Below are 15,177 nucleotides of genomic sequence, written 5' to 3' on the forward strand. Positions count from 1 at the left end.
TAAAAGATTATCAATATATTCAGCAGCATACATTTACTATATATAAAATGTAAAAACAAAAGCAATTTGAAAATGAAAATGTCAATTGTGTTGAACACAAAAGAAGATACTTTGAAAAATTTGGTAACCATTAACCTCTATATGATCAAAAAAAAAAAAAAAAAAAAAGACAAGGAAACCCAGTTTGGAGAAATTTGAGGGTGAGTAAATTATTTGCATTCTTTTTTCTTATGCAAGTCGTTCTACTAATTGCATTTCTTGTAAACGTAAAGTACAGTTTTAGGTCTTAAAAAAATAATCTAAATAATGGACAGAGCATACACACTCAATCCCAAAACTGAAATCACACAACAGATGGTAAACAGTGTATTCTTGCACCTGGTAAGATCCTCTTTACATGTAGTTGTGAACAGATACCACACCGGGGTTCACAAGGACAGTGCGTCGACTCTGATGAAGGGATTCACTGTTCATCACAACACATCTCCAGAACAGTGTTCGCCTCACAAACATCTCCAAGATCAGTGCTTTGTGACCCGTTTATCTGAGAGTATATCTGTTCCTACACTAAACACACACACACACACACACACAGCCTCTAGAGACAAGTCTGGAATCAAGTCAACAGACTAATACCATCATAGCAGTCCTAATTATTATGTGCGTGTATTAATAAAAGAAAGGTGTAATACTTTAGGCAAACATGGATGCTTCTTTTTTATATTCCATATTGAGCAGTTAATTTTCATTGGCTCCATTATGAAGCCCTAATTAAATCATGTGCATGTGTTAAAAAGCATCTCTGAACTTAAGAGCTTGAGAAGGACATTCACACAAGACCCAGCACTCAATGTTTGCGTTTTACAAACTTGGACTTTAATAAATGCTACAATCTGAAAACAGTTCATTTCATTATCAACTTACCCAGCGATCCCAACAGTTTAAACAAACATTTAACCGAGTGATGTCACAGCCACACGCTACACAATCAAACCTGAAGGGAACGGAGGATCAAAAAACTGGCCAGTTAAAATATCAAACCTTCAACTTCAGCCAGAAATCTATGAAAAAAAAAAATTGCATCATTGTGCTTATTCCACAGCAAAAACTCTAATGTGAATGTGGTTACAAAATGAAATTCAATCAAAATGCGATGCGTAGGTGTGGCTATGACATCACAATGTGCATGAGGTCACATGACCTGGTGACATCATGCTAGTGCATTCAGTGACTATAAAACACAGCAGCTGAACGAGGAGAGATGGGAAACGATAAACATCATCTGAATCACAGAACAACACATTCTGGCTTTCCAGCGGTCAGAAAGCAGAAGAAAACTCAATCCTCCAGTCGGCTCTGGGCTCACCTGATGCTTTAGGAGGTGAAAGACGTGATCTGAATGTTGAATGTTGTTAGTGGTAGAAGCTTAAAAGTGGCAAGAAAGCATCGTCAAAGTAACTGCAGCATAGGTTTCTGTAGACTCACAGAGTAAAGGACGTTCACTTCTCAGTAAACGTCTGCTACAAAGTGCTACACACTGCAGAAATGGGCCTTGTCAAATATAAATCAAACCCACAGGATATAGAAACACATCACAGAGGTCGCTTTGCACTGCTTGACCGTATCGTGTCATTTAAAGTTACGCTATTTTAGATTCGTAAAGGAACAGTTTCCCTAAAGACATCATTTCTGTGTTTTTCTCCATTAAATCTAAAATGTCCTTTAGTGAAACTATCAATACTGACACGTCTCGAAGCGCTGGTCCTGATGAAGAACCTCACGAGAAACTACAGATCTCTCACAGCCAAAGAAATCAAAGCCTCTACTTACTACAGGAATGGGAATAATGATGTCTGAAGTTGAAGAATGAAATTACGTTGGAAAGATATGACAATGTAGAACTGGTTTTCAGGCTCTGTTTTGATGCTAAATACACTGCAAGATCATTTATAGCAAAAATAGTGATCAAAGTCATCAGGATATATTGTTTGAGATTATAATCTGTTAGCTGTAAGCAGCGGTATATCAAATACAGGTCGAGCATTGAAGGTCAGCAAACGAAGGAAAAGTCCCTCAGAAATCATAATATATCTGAAACCATCTGGAGATATTGTTATCAAATTAACACTTCCAAAAATAGCATATGTTGCACTCCTCAGGAAGAAATGGAGAAGTTGTTTTATTAAGATCCAGGTTTCAAGCAGTCGAACCCCAGTGCTGGTGACAGATTTACAACACGTACGTTTGTCTCCTCCTCAGTGACCCAAAATGCAGTTCCCACACAGATCAGGTCTTCTGGATCCACCTCTCATCACTACGCAGCCATTTTGTTATCCTTCTAAAGAAACAAATGAAGAAAGAAAAAGTAAATCGCTTTAAAAAAAAAAAAGTAAAAAAAAAGTGTCAAAAATGTAGATTTGTTTCCAAGACAAATAAAATCAGTTAAAGGGGTGGTTGATTGCACTTTCACTTTAACATTAGTTAGTGTGTAATGTTGCTGTTTGAGAATAAACAATATCTTCAAAGTTATGAAGATGAAAGTTCAATGCAAACTGAGATATCGTCTTTTTAAATTCTGGCAGTTTAATGCCTACAAAAACAACTGGTAGGGACTACAAGAAGTTACTTCCGGGTTCGTGACATCACAAACCCAGGTAAACCCCGCCCCCGGGAAAAGGCAGCTAAGGTGCCGAGGCCATGAGGCGCAGCTTTAGAGAACAGGAAGAGAAAACTATAGATGCACGTAAAAATCTATTCATATATGAATCACGATTCGGTCTTCTAACAATTCACAAGTTTCTAAATCAATGTTATAAAGCAGCGGTTATTAATACGGTTCCTCGTGTCCCCCTGCTCTGCAACTCTCATTCAGCTCAGCTCCAACAATTTACTGCTACAGTTATACTGTTATTTTCAAATAGCTATGAGAAGCATTAAACATGGAAGCTCGTGCAGTTGCCGTACTGTATTAAATCTGTAATCAGGATAAAACCGTATGTAAAAGCGAACATAATCAGTATAATTTACAAATAACAGTGATCTAAAAGTATGAGACAATTAAAAAACAGGTTCTGCACGATCCTCTTCAATTATATCATCTGCTTCTCAATCAGGCTCAAACTGAATTTACACTAAATTGACGATGCCTTTGTTTGAATTATAACCAGCACATGTCGCTGAGTTGAGGGGCGGGACGTTTAGAGGCGGTTTAGCCAATCACAACACACTGGGCTAGTTAACCAATCAGAGCCCATCGCCTATTTCTGAGGGAGGGGGATTATATAAACAGGAAATGATCAGCGTGGTCTAAGAGACGGTACGTGTGGAATAAAGCTAATGTAAAAGAAAAAAAAAAGAAGAAAAAAACAGGCATTAATGCATTTTAGACTGCACCCCATAAACACAGTCAAGACTAGAAGAAAAAACGTGACCCACCCCTTAAATTGTATGAAAAATTACATTGTGGTATTAGTTGGATTCATTCAAAGTGCACAAGGTCAGTGGGCCAAAATCCAAACCCTACATTTTTGATCCTCTACTGCCCATTTGAAGCAAGGTGTCCCCCAGGGGTCTGTTATTGGCCCTCTATTATTCATTTACATACTACCTCTGCATCAAACCTTTAATCTTTTGCTCACTTTTAAACAAAGTTGCACAACCTGGCTTCCTGGTATCTCTGTGACCTCAATACACTCTCTGATTCTGGTCTTCTCAGTTTCTCTCAGTCTCACCGTGCTTCAATGAGGGGGGTAGACCATATAGCATTGCTGAACCCAAATTATGGAACTCTCTACTGCAAATTTATTTCACTTCTTAAACTCATCTGTTCTCCGAGTGTTAACATTTGTAAGTTATGTCCTTCATCTCTCTGTTTTCTGAATGTTATCATTCCAATTGTACTTGTTTTCTCATTGGGTTTCATCGGTTTTTTTTTTCACTTGTACTAATGTCATTTTTGCTTATTTATATTTCTCTTTTCTTATTGTATCTACACTGTAAAGTGTCCTTGAGCGAAAATAATTTTTAGTGCATTCCTGCCATCTTGTGTTGATAACAGGTCAACAATTTCTATCACAATAATAATTTTTGACTTGTTCGTTACCCTGTATTCAAAATTAGAGAACTCTCTTCCTCCTTGACTTCCTCTGAATCCTCCTCTGAAGCCACTTCCTCCAGGATGAGATCCGAACCACCCCCGTCCGGCTCCGCGGCCCCCTCTGAAGCCCATGCCACCGCGACCTCTGTAGCCGCCGCGGCCCCGCCGTGACGAGATGCCAAACGTCTCCGAGTTCATTCTCCGCTCCTCCGCCCAGGTCTGCCTCCTCTCTCTTAATCAACACAAGTTCAAACACATTTTACATTATGTTTCTACACAAACTGAGGCTACTTCCAATAAGTGCTAGCTTCTGCGGTTCTTACCGGGGGAAACTGGACACTCCAGACCTCTCCTTCCTGTTTAAAATCAGGTAAAATGACAAGATTAATTAATTTGTTCGTATTAACGGTTTGGGCTCATATTAAAGTGTGCTGGATGTGATGTGACCTTGTGTCGTCACAGGAGATGTTGTCAAAAAAGGACTTGGATTTATCGTAGTAGCAGTTTGGCCTGAGAGGATCTTCCTCATCAGCGTTTCCTTCGCAGTTCTGAGGTTCGACCCCTGAATCAGCTTTATCCTCGCCGTTCAAAGCTTTATCGGACTTCTCATCTGAACAAACATATACAGTTAAAGCACAGAGAAAAACAACTGCATTTTTCTTTAGACTACAGCACGAGATCGCCATCTGCTTTACACTCTGCTTCACATATCGTGAAAGTGAGCTCTACACTGAATGTGTGTACTTGCAGAAAAGAGTATTAATAATAAAGGTGTACACTTTCTTTTATAATTTGGACTTAATTCCTATTAGATTTCAAGTTAATAGCCACTTTAATTCCATCTTATTCATTATAAACGTGTTCTTAATCTATTTAAATACAGGCTACAGGAGCACTGAGCAGCATAGAGCGCCCTCTCGCAGCTGCAGACGGTAATGTTTTCTCTTGGTACATCTCAAATTAATTTTGATAAATCAGTCGCCCCCGACTATAAGTCACAGGACCAGCCAAACTATGAAAATAGTGTGACTTATAGTCCGGAAAATACGGTATGTTTGCGTAAATCATTTACACCGGACTGCTTTGTAAATGATGGTCAGTATAAAACATTTTCTCCTGAAGGCTGGAGCAGTGCCAACCGTTAATGATCCAGCTACACCTCCAGAAGTAATATCACGCGTTTCTGAAAGACCTTCTTGGCTTGTACTAATAGTGGAGAGTTTATTTGCAAACGCTAGCACCAGAATTTCCGGAGCTTGAGCTCTTGATGCTCCGCCCCCTTCCCCAGAGCACCAGCTCATTTGCATTTAAAGGGGAAGACACAAAAATTATGCGATGGATAATGAAATTGGATGGAGATTTACTGCTGATCACAGAACCGTGCTTCACTGAAAGATATTATTTTCAAAGTATATTACACTTTATTTTAAGGTGACCTTCTTACAGTGTAATGTTACATTTAAGAGTGATATCAACTGACTTCATTTACTTGCTATATGGTTAGGGTTTGACTTGTTATTATAGTAGTTAGTACATATAACGTGTAACAAAGACACCTTGAAATAAACCGTTACCATATATTTTACTTATAAGTACTCTTTTTAAAAGGACTAACAAGTCATTTTTCAGCTGATCTTGCATATTTGGTAACCCATTCGTACCTTTCAGTTTGAGTTTGCTCTGGAACTCTTTGTCAAGATCATCTTTGTTGAACTGAGCATTGGCGCTCTCAAAGTCGAAGTCTTTCTCAAACTTCATGGGTCCTTCTCTTTGCACAGGGAAGCGTCCTCTACCACGATGACCTCCGGCGCGACCGCGGCGCACAGGAGGAGGGCCACCATCTGAGCAGAACACACACACCATTACAGCTCTACATACAAATAAACACTCATAAAGAAACATTACAAAAAATATCTCAAATTAATCATGCTGTGATATTCAGTTGCTAATAAATGTAAACATTTATTCTCAAAAACTTTAGTAAAGTTTATTTGTTAGTGTGCAGAAAAAAGCCATTGACCACGGAGATGTAAATCAAAGGTACAACTTGAAGTAAACAAGCACAACTCGTGTGAATTCAGCAAACTGAGTGAATCTCATGAAAACACTCCAGTCACCATAATTCAGGAAAATAAAAACAATATGCACATTTTCAAGAAAATCAATAACATCAGCAGAGTACAAGTTCTGCTATTTTGATTACATAACATTACAATGAGACCCTTTAAACTTTTCACGCACATTACAATTATGAGACTTAAGTGAAAGGGTCAGAAGAGAAGCCTACTGGTCCCAAAAATGCATTTCTTCTTTTAAATCAGAGTGAAACACTCTCATCTGGTTGCATGAGATTCACCATTCAGAAGTTCCTCTGTAAGAAAGGAGCTTGCGAAAGCCACTGTGTGGATATGCGTGTGAGAAACGGATGGACGAAGCTCTTATTAGGATCATGCAGTTTTAGCATCCAACAGCACTGCGGTGAAAGGCTTTTCAGCACATGTTATAACCTGCGAGCCGTTTCGAAGCGTCCCCGTTTCCTCCTCTGGACTGACTGGACTCTGGTACGCTTGGTTTTGGGACATCCGCGCCTGGGAGAGTATAACTCTTTAAGACACATTCAGCTGCACCAAATCCTTGTAGCAGAACACTAGTTTTGTTCATACAGTGTCAGGTTTCTTTTTTATTCTTATTATTGTTCCTTTTCTGAGAAGCCATAAAAAAAGGCCTGTAATTCCCAAAAGACTACACAGAATCCATGACCTGTGTCAAGTGTCTCAGTAAACGCCCCGAGTCTTAAAAAACTACCCACCTTGACCGCAAACTTGGGCATCATCAGAGGTCCAAACATTGTTGTAGTACATACACTAAAGGACTATCGTTCTCATTCTGTTTTTTAAAACAACTAGAATGACAAAGTAAATGGCCATGGATGTTAAAATATGTTCTCCAAAACTAGGAGTAAATTATGTGATTCACTTTCACCACATTTAAGATGAAGTCAGACATGGGAAAACCCAAACTGACTCTCCATTTGCTTGACTTCTTCATTGTGTTAGTCATAACGGTCACATGAAGAGACGGAGCTCAGATTCTGGGGGCAGTTGACAAACCAACAAGAGCCAATCCTGTTAGGGGCTGTTCACACACAGGCAAAGCCCATTTTTCCATTACAACGTGCTATTTTTAAAGCATTAAGTGCTGCTTCTCAGATTTTAGACACCGAGACTCATTCTGTGAGAACAGTCCCTTAAAGGGCTAGTTCACCCCAAAATTAAAATACTGTCACTGATTACTCGCCCTCATGTCGTCCCAAACACAGAAGACCTTTGTTCATCTTCAGAACACAGAACAGAAAGCTCTCAGACCCTGCAGTGTTCCTAGGTCCAGACATGTAGACACAGTCCATGTGACATCAGGGGCTCAACTTCAATTTTGCCAAGCTACGAGAACACTGTGTGCCAAGGAAACAAAAATAATTGATTCAATAACTCTTCTCACAGAGTCACAGCCTTCTGCCATTTTGGAGCGTACCACAGCACATGTGCACACTTTCCCCAGAACGTTATCAGCATTGTTTGCGTTCAGGAGGAGCGTGTTTGCTCCTGAATGGAAACAACCCTTATTTAGTTCTGTAGAAAACACTCACATGCTTCGTGGTATTCTTTAAGCAGGGAAAGAGAGCTCTCAGACTCGTTGTTCAGGACAGCAACGGAGTTTCACAAGTGTGTTTGTTGACGAACGTTTGATAACAAGCCCCTATTTGAGGCTGACTTTGCACATGGTTTGATACTGAAACATGGAGCGGTCCCAGCATGATTCAGAACTGCAGACGATAGGTGAAATGGCATCAAATATCTGCGTTTAGCTCAAGTGCTCGTCACTTAGCTCCGCCCACAGTGCAACTCCAGTAGCTTGGCTTTTTTCAGAGAATCGTAAAGCTGTATATTTCTTTGATAAAAGATTAAAGTTGGACATATGAAGGATGCATACTACTCTATAGGTAATCGAGATTAACATGAGATTGAATGAAAGTCATGTCCCCTTTAATTTGTGCGTTGAACAATGGTTTTACAGGTTAGGAACGACATGAGGGTGAACTAACCCTTTAAGCATCATTTGGAAAAGTGGTAATACTGAACTACAACAGTTCGGTCTTGAACCTCACCCCTGTTCTGTTCGGGGAGGTCCGCAGGCGTCTGGGTGTTGGTGGAGGCTGCACGAGTTTCCACGGGGCTCTTGCGGGCGAGGGCTGTGACCGCAGGTGCGGAGGAGGAAGCAGGTTCTGCTGGGGGGCTCTTTCTCAGAAGGTTCAGAGCCAGATTGGCATGATCTGTACAAAGATAATGGTGAAAGTTAAGACCCGAACGCAATCTACCGTTTACAGTGAAGAGGTGAAGAACTGCAGCCACCCTGATGTGAAGAAAACAGTGCTGGGGAGGAGACGAAATCTTGCAGAACTGTGTTAATCAAGTCATTTATTGATTAAACGGAGGTCACCACAATCCAGACACACACTCAACTGTAAAGTACTTGGACAGATTTTAAATCAAAGTTTCAAACCACACAGTGGCCACACACACACACACACACACACACACACAGCAGCTAAATACAGTTGTCCTAGAGGGCTTAAACCAGGGGTGTCAAACTCATTTAAGGTTGAGGGCCAGATCGGAGAACATTTCCCCTTGTGCGGGCCGAATTACCTTTTTGTTAAACTCTAGTTTGCTTACATTTACATTAATATTAACCATACAAACTACAATATAATTTACAAAAATGACACACACATACAGTACAGACCAAAAGTTTGGAAACATTACTATTTTTAATGTTTTTGAAAGAAGTTTCTTCTGCTCATCAAGCCTGCATTTATTTGATCAAAAAATACAGAAAAAAATTTAATATGGTGATATATTATTACAATTTAAAATAATTGTTTTTAAATGTATTATACTTTAAATTATCATTTATTTCTGTGATGCAAAGCTGAATTTTTAGGATCATTATCACATGATCCTTTAGAAATCATTCTAACATACTGATTCATTATCAAAGCAGGAAACAGTTCTGCTGCTTAATATTTCTTCAGAACATGTGATGCTTTTTAGGATACTTTGGTGAATAAAAAGCAAAAAAAAAAAAAAAAGAATAAAAAAAAAAAAATGAATAAAAATATATATATATATATGTTTTTAAAATATAAATATTTTGTCATAATATACACTACTGGTCAGTAATTTGGGGTCAGTAATTTTTTTTCCAAAGGACCATCAAATGTGGACTCATAATATCCTGTTCTGTAACTTCTCAGCACCGTGTAACAAATTAACGGAGGTGTTGCAGTATTTCGCTGCTGTATGTTCCTCATCCTCTCCATTACAAAGATGTAAAGGGGACTTACCGACTCCAGCAGTGCCAAACTGCGGTGAGACCAGAGGGCTGGGGTAGACCTGGGTGTAAGGCGTGACTTGTGGACGGTTGAACAGCCCATAGGAGGTCCCAGACTGGAGGGATGATGGTGGGACAGTGGAAGATCCCAGAGAGGACTAACAGACGAATAAAGCATGATGAGGTCACTGCTCAAGAACAACGACAGACTGAAACTAACGCCATGCAATCGTAGAACGGTCAAACAAAGCTGAAAGATTTAACTTCTAAATGCATGTTTTTGCCCATTTCTGAATTAAATAATAAAAGGTGACTTATACATGACTTAATTCCATGTGTAGCGTAATTTTAACCATGCAGCAAACCTTTTAAAATAGTTTGATAAATTACTGAAAAAGCTATTAAATTACTTTTTAAACCGTTAAACTGATTGTATTAATCAGTCGAAATTCCAACAGTTGGTTAACTGGTGAAAATCTCCATTTTTGTGTGTCCTCGTCTGTACCTGAACAATGGCGGGGTCCTGGGGCAGAGAGCATGTCGGTTTGGGGGGTTCACACACCGTCAGATCTTTGATGTCACTTCCTCTGAATATAATATACTCAAATATCTCATCCCTGGGTGCGATGGGGCGGTCCGTGGGGCGGTCCTCGGTGCCAAAGGAGCGCACTGAAACAAGAGTTAAGAGAGTTTTAGATGAGCTTACAAACAATCATTGGTTTCCCTCTGAAATCTGAATTTAATAAAAGGATAATTGACTCTAATCTTCTCTAAATCAGACCGCTTTTGCACAGCAAGTAATCCAGGTGTTAAGTCTGACCTTTCCAAACAACAAACAGTGCTAATATACATTTGATTCCCCGAATATATCCACAGTTCGCCGTAATGCTACAGAGAATCAAGTTTGGAAAACGTTTGTGTATGGGACACTGAGTCTAATCTTAGCTTTATAAATGAACAGTGCTCATAAAAAGCATCCAAGACCATATTCTCAAGTGAAACATCACTAACTAACAGTTTAGTTACTAATATATATATATATATATATATACACTATATATACATATAATATCACCATTTTCCCCATAGAATTGCATTTATTTAATTTAGTTACTTGCTCTCTAGAAATTAATTTTTTAAAAAAATGGATACATTGATTTATTTTAAATTAAATTAGTTTACCAACAAAAATAAGGGGAGAAAGGGGTGAAAATCCTATATTAAACACACGGTGTGAAATCCTAGAGAGCAGCCAGTGTTTACACAGTTTAGAGCACGACAGACGCGTTAATCTTGCCGTTGTGCAGGTGAATACGGTGCACAGAACTGAACAAACGCTTGGCGCTCGACATTGCAGTCTATATCGGGCATCTCACCACATTTGAGACACAGCCTCGATGCGAAACACTAACGCCGCGTATAACGCGACACGAAGCGGAGCGTGTGTTGTGTTTGAGTGGTGTTGTTTACCTTTGGCGAGCGCGACGGTGGAGTTCTCTGTGTCGATGGTGTAGAGAATGCCTTCATACCGGATCTCCGCTTTACTGATCAGACTGATCTTACTGCCGATATATGGCGTGCCGCCGCTCATCTTCCAGCTAATGTGCGCTAAATCGACAGAGCTTGTCTAAAATACAGCTGCACTTCACAGCATCAACCAACTGCAGCACCGCGTGAGTGTGTTTGCTAATGTAATATGGCCGCCTGCATTTCAGGCTATCGAGCGGAAGTGACGTTCGCCCGCCTTCATTTCGTCAGTATCAGGGTTTCCCCAGTTGTTGTTGTTGTTGTTGTTGTTGTTGATCTTGTTGCTGTTTTTAGTTTTTTTTAGCTTATAAAATCATTTTGGTTTGATCTATTCTTCGCTCCAAAAACGAAATCAAAAATCACCTTAACCGTGTGTGCTAAACTTTTCTTCACTGTAATTATAATATAGATTAAATAGGAAAACGCGAATTTTCCTCAATAATACGATGGTTTTAATAATTTTTTAATCATTCAACTACTAATTAGGACACTTAGTGTCAAAATTGGCAGTTTGAAATAAAACTGTATGACGAACTTTTGAATGTATTGTAATTTATTTAATTGCATTTATATTTGATAATTGTGTATTTTCTTATTTACTTTTCTATCTGTTTATTTGTTTGTTTGTTTCATTTAATTTCTTTTGCTTACTTTTTTAAAGGTTTTCCCAAATTTTAAATGGCAGTTAGTTAGAGTAAGATCAGCCATCCCTTCTGTATTAAAAAATATATATTTAGCAGACGCTTCTATCCAGTGAGACTTTATACAAATGAGAAATATGGCAAGCAATAAAATATTAATACAAGTTATTATTATTATTGCACTGAACAAAATTCTAAACACAACACTTTTGTTTTTGCTCCCATTTTTCATGAGCTGAATTAAAAGATCTAAGAATTTACTCGCTGGGATTCGCAACACACTGAGGAAAAAGAACTCACAGTCCTCCTTTACCGAGCATTCTTCTAGCCAGTGTCCAGTCTCTCGAGAATAAGATGGATGATCTTAGAGCCAGGATAAGTTTCCAACGGGACATTAGGGACTGTAACATCCTTTGTTTGTCAAAAACATGGCTCATGCCCTTAGTCCAGAACACTGCTGGAATGTTGTCTGAAAACTTCAATGTTTTACGGATGGACAGGACAGCCGAGGCCGGCAAATCCAAAGGTTGAGGAGCGTGTTTCATGATTAACAAGAAATGGTGTGACCCCAGGAATATCTCCACTCTGTCGTGCTCCTGCTCGCCTCATCTGGAACATTTATTCATTATCTGCCACCCATTCTATCTGCCCTGGGATTTTTCATCGGTCATCGTTACTGCTGTTTACATCCCACCACAATCTGACACCGGTTTGGCTTTGTCTGATAAAAAAAAAAAAAAAACTGGTTAAAAACGTCATCTGCTCCTCCATACCGGATACTTTAGACCCTTTCAGTTTGCCTATCGCCTAGCCGAACGGCTTGACCAGCTGCAGGCCAGCCCCTCAGCTGCCCCGTCTGTTCCGGATGCCCCCTTCTGTCCCACCTACTCCTCGCCACGCGGAACCGCGACTCAATCCACTCAATCCACTGAGCCCAACTCATGTCGATCTTTTCTGTCCCAGTGTTCGCTGACTTTCACTCTTCAGCCTTCCTGTTTCCCCACGGAGCAATCCCGGGTGGTGTTCGTCATCACTCTCCTGGTTGGTCAAGCGAGAGAGTGGGGAACGGCTATGTGGGACAGCAAACATGACTGTTGTGCGTCGTTTGAGGCATTCTCGAGGGAGCTGCGCAATGTGTTTGACCGCTCGGCACGCGGTATTGAGGCAGCACGAGCATTGTCGCTGCTTCAGCAGAGAGAGCAGTCGGTGTCCGGTTACTCTATTCAGTTCCGCACGCTCGCCGCATCCTGTGGCTGGAATGAGAAGGCATTCTGGGATCACTTCCTCCACGGCCTGGCTGAGCAGGTGAAGGACGAGATCTATTCACTAGAGCTGCCCCCTGGCTTGGATGGGCTTATCGATCTCGCCATTCGGGTCGATGACCGGATTACTCTCCGTTCTCAGCAACGTAGAGAGGGGATTCCCCATGAACATGTCACCGGGGTTTCGGATGCTGCAGCTTGTGACACGATGTCTCAACGCCGCATCCTCCCGGAGGAGGAGTCCATGCAGATTGGGAGAGCACGGCTGACAATAGGAGAGCGACGCCGTCGCCTGGATAATCAGCTCTGTCTGTACTGCGGTGAGGCGGGTCACGTGGTAGCGGCGTGCCCTGTGGCAGGGGGACGCTTTACACGCAAGGGAGAGCGCATGGTGAGCGTCACTACAACTCGACTGCCACCTGGTGGCCGTTCAGAGTTCCAAGCTTCAGTACAGTTTGGAGGAGCTGTTTTCCAGGTTTCAGCATTGATTGACTCTGGAGCGGAGGGCGACTTCATGGATTCCAGACTGGCAGCTCGTCTGTGGATTTCAGCTGTTGCACTGGCCGAACCAATTTCTGCCAGGACACTTTGTGGCACCCATCTCACTAATATCACTCACACCACTCAGTTTGTCACATTAACCTTGTCTGGTAATCATGCTGAGGAGATTAGATTTCACCTCATTCACTCGCCCACCGCTCCAGTGGTGTTGGGTCACACCTGGTTGGTTAAACATAACCCTCATATTGTTTGGGCCTGTAGTTCTATTTTGGCTTGGAGCCCTTTCTGTTTAGCTCAGTGTTTGGGTGCTGCTTTTCCCCCTGTCTTGTCTCATTCTGTGTTGCAGGAGGAGCTGACTAACTTGGTGGATGTACCGGAGGCGTACCATGATTTGAGAGCGGTTTTCAGTAGGTCCCGAGCTTCATCTCTGCCTCCACACCGCCCGTACGACTGTGCGATTGACCTGCTTCCTGGCACTACTCCACCTAGGGGGCGCCTTTACTCTCTGTCGGGTCTGGAGTGGGAGGCCATGGAGAGGTATATACATGATTCTCTGGTAGCAGGCATTATTCGTCCCTCATCCTCTCCAGCCGGGGCGGGGTTCTTCTTTGTGGAGAAGAAGGATGGTTCGCTGTGCCCCTGTATTGACTATCGGGGGTTGAATGACATCACGGTAAAGAATCATTATCCTTTGCCGTTGATGTCATCAGCCTTCAAGCTCCTTCAAGGGGCAACCATCTTTACAAAGTTGGACCTTCGCAGTGCTTATCACTTGGTTCAGATTAGGGAGGGGGACGAATGGAAGACCACCTTTAACACCCATACAGGGCACTTTGAGTACTTAGTTATGCCGTTTGGGCTTTCCAACTCCCCGGCGGTCTTTCAGGCACTCGTCAACGACGTGCAGAGTCTCCAGCGGCTGCTGGAGAATCGTTAATTCGTTAAGTTGGAGAAGTGTGAGTTTCACGCACAGTCGGTTCTGTTCATGGGTTTTATTCTCTCGCCTGAAGGTATCCGAATGGATCTCGCCAAGGTAGTTGCTGATTGGCCCACCCCAGATTGTCGTAGAGCGATCCAGCGCTTTCTGGGGTTTGCCAATTTTTACAGGCGGTTCATTCGGAATTTTAGCCAAATCGCCCTTCCTCTGACTGATCTCATTTCCACAAAGAGACGATTCAGTTGGTCGTCGCAGGCCCAAGCTGCATTTGAGAACCTTAAGTGTTGATTTGTTTCGACAACTTCGGACGAGAAAATAAATCCCTGCGCCTTCTTTTCTCATCGTTTAAGCCCCGCGGAACGGAACTATGACATTGGGAATAGGGAGTTACTAGCTGTCAAGCTGGCCGTGGAGGAGTGGCGTCACTGGTTAGAGGGAGCGCGATTTCCGTTTATCGTTTGGACTGATCATAAGAATCTTGATTACATTCGCACCGCCAGAGGAATAAATTCTAGGCAGACTCGCTGGGTATTACTTTTCGGATGTTTCAGGTTCACCATTTCTTATTGCCCAGGCTCTAAGAATGGTAAACCTGACGCGCTGTCACAGGTTTTTGAGGCTGAGGCTAGTCCCAACCTCCCGCTGGCCATTTTGCATCCCGAACCGGTTGTGGCTGCAGTCACCTGGTGGGGTGGAGTCCAAGGCCGCGCGGCACAACGGCATGCTTATGTTCCCACTGGATGCCCAGAGGGTCTGCTCTTTGTACCTGAGTCAGTCCGAACTAGCGTACTTCAGTGGGGCCACTCTTCTAGTCTAGCTTGC

At 41.7% G+C, this 15,177-nt stretch overlaps 1 protein-coding gene across 2 annotated transcripts; it reads right to left on the reverse strand.

The window, feature by feature from the left end:
• Positions 1-853: 853 nt before the first annotated feature.
• LOC128014366 (protein LSM14 homolog A) lies at positions 854-11,212 on the reverse strand. 2 transcript variants are annotated; one of them, XM_052597936.1, is made up of 10 exons: positions 10,958-11,212; positions 9,993-10,156; positions 9,501-9,645; positions 8,262-8,426; positions 6,604-6,684; positions 5,758-5,937; positions 4,544-4,706; positions 4,420-4,452; positions 4,103-4,328; positions 854-2,338 (listed from the first exon to the last, which is right to left on the reverse strand). In XM_052597936.1, the coding sequence occupies exons 1-10, from the start codon at positions 11,076-11,078 to the stop codon at positions 2,315-2,317; spliced, it is 1,302 nt and encodes a 433-aa protein (XP_052453896.1). In that variant the 5' UTR covers positions 11,079-11,212; the 3' UTR covers positions 854-2,314. The 2 variants fall into 2 exon arrangements, with proteins under 2 accessions (XP_052453896.1, XP_052453897.1); XM_052597937.1 differs by lacking the exon at positions 6,604-6,684 and having other exon boundaries at positions 10,958-11,211.
• Positions 11,213-15,177: the final 3,965 nt, after the last annotated feature.

This window comes from Carassius gibelio, chromosome B25 (assembly GCF_023724105.1).
Source record: "Carassius gibelio isolate Cgi1373 ecotype wild population from Czech Republic chromosome B25, carGib1.2-hapl.c, whole genome shotgun sequence".
Taxonomy (NCBI): Eukaryota; Metazoa; Chordata; class Actinopteri; order Cypriniformes; family Cyprinidae; genus Carassius; species Carassius gibelio.

Coding starts and splice junctions, on each gene's coding strand:
- LOC128014366 (XM_052597936.1), bottom strand. CDS start 11,078: ATGAGCGGCGGCACGCCATATATCGGCAGTAAGATCAGTCTGATCAGT. Junction 10,157..10,957: donor CACCGTCGCGCTCGCCAAAG/GTAAACAACACC, acceptor CTCTTGTTTCAG/TGCGCTCCTTTGGCACCGAG. Junction 9,646..9,992: donor AGGACCCCGCCATTGTTCAG/GTACAGACGAGG, acceptor TTCGTCTGTTAG/TCCTCTCTGGGATCTTCCAC.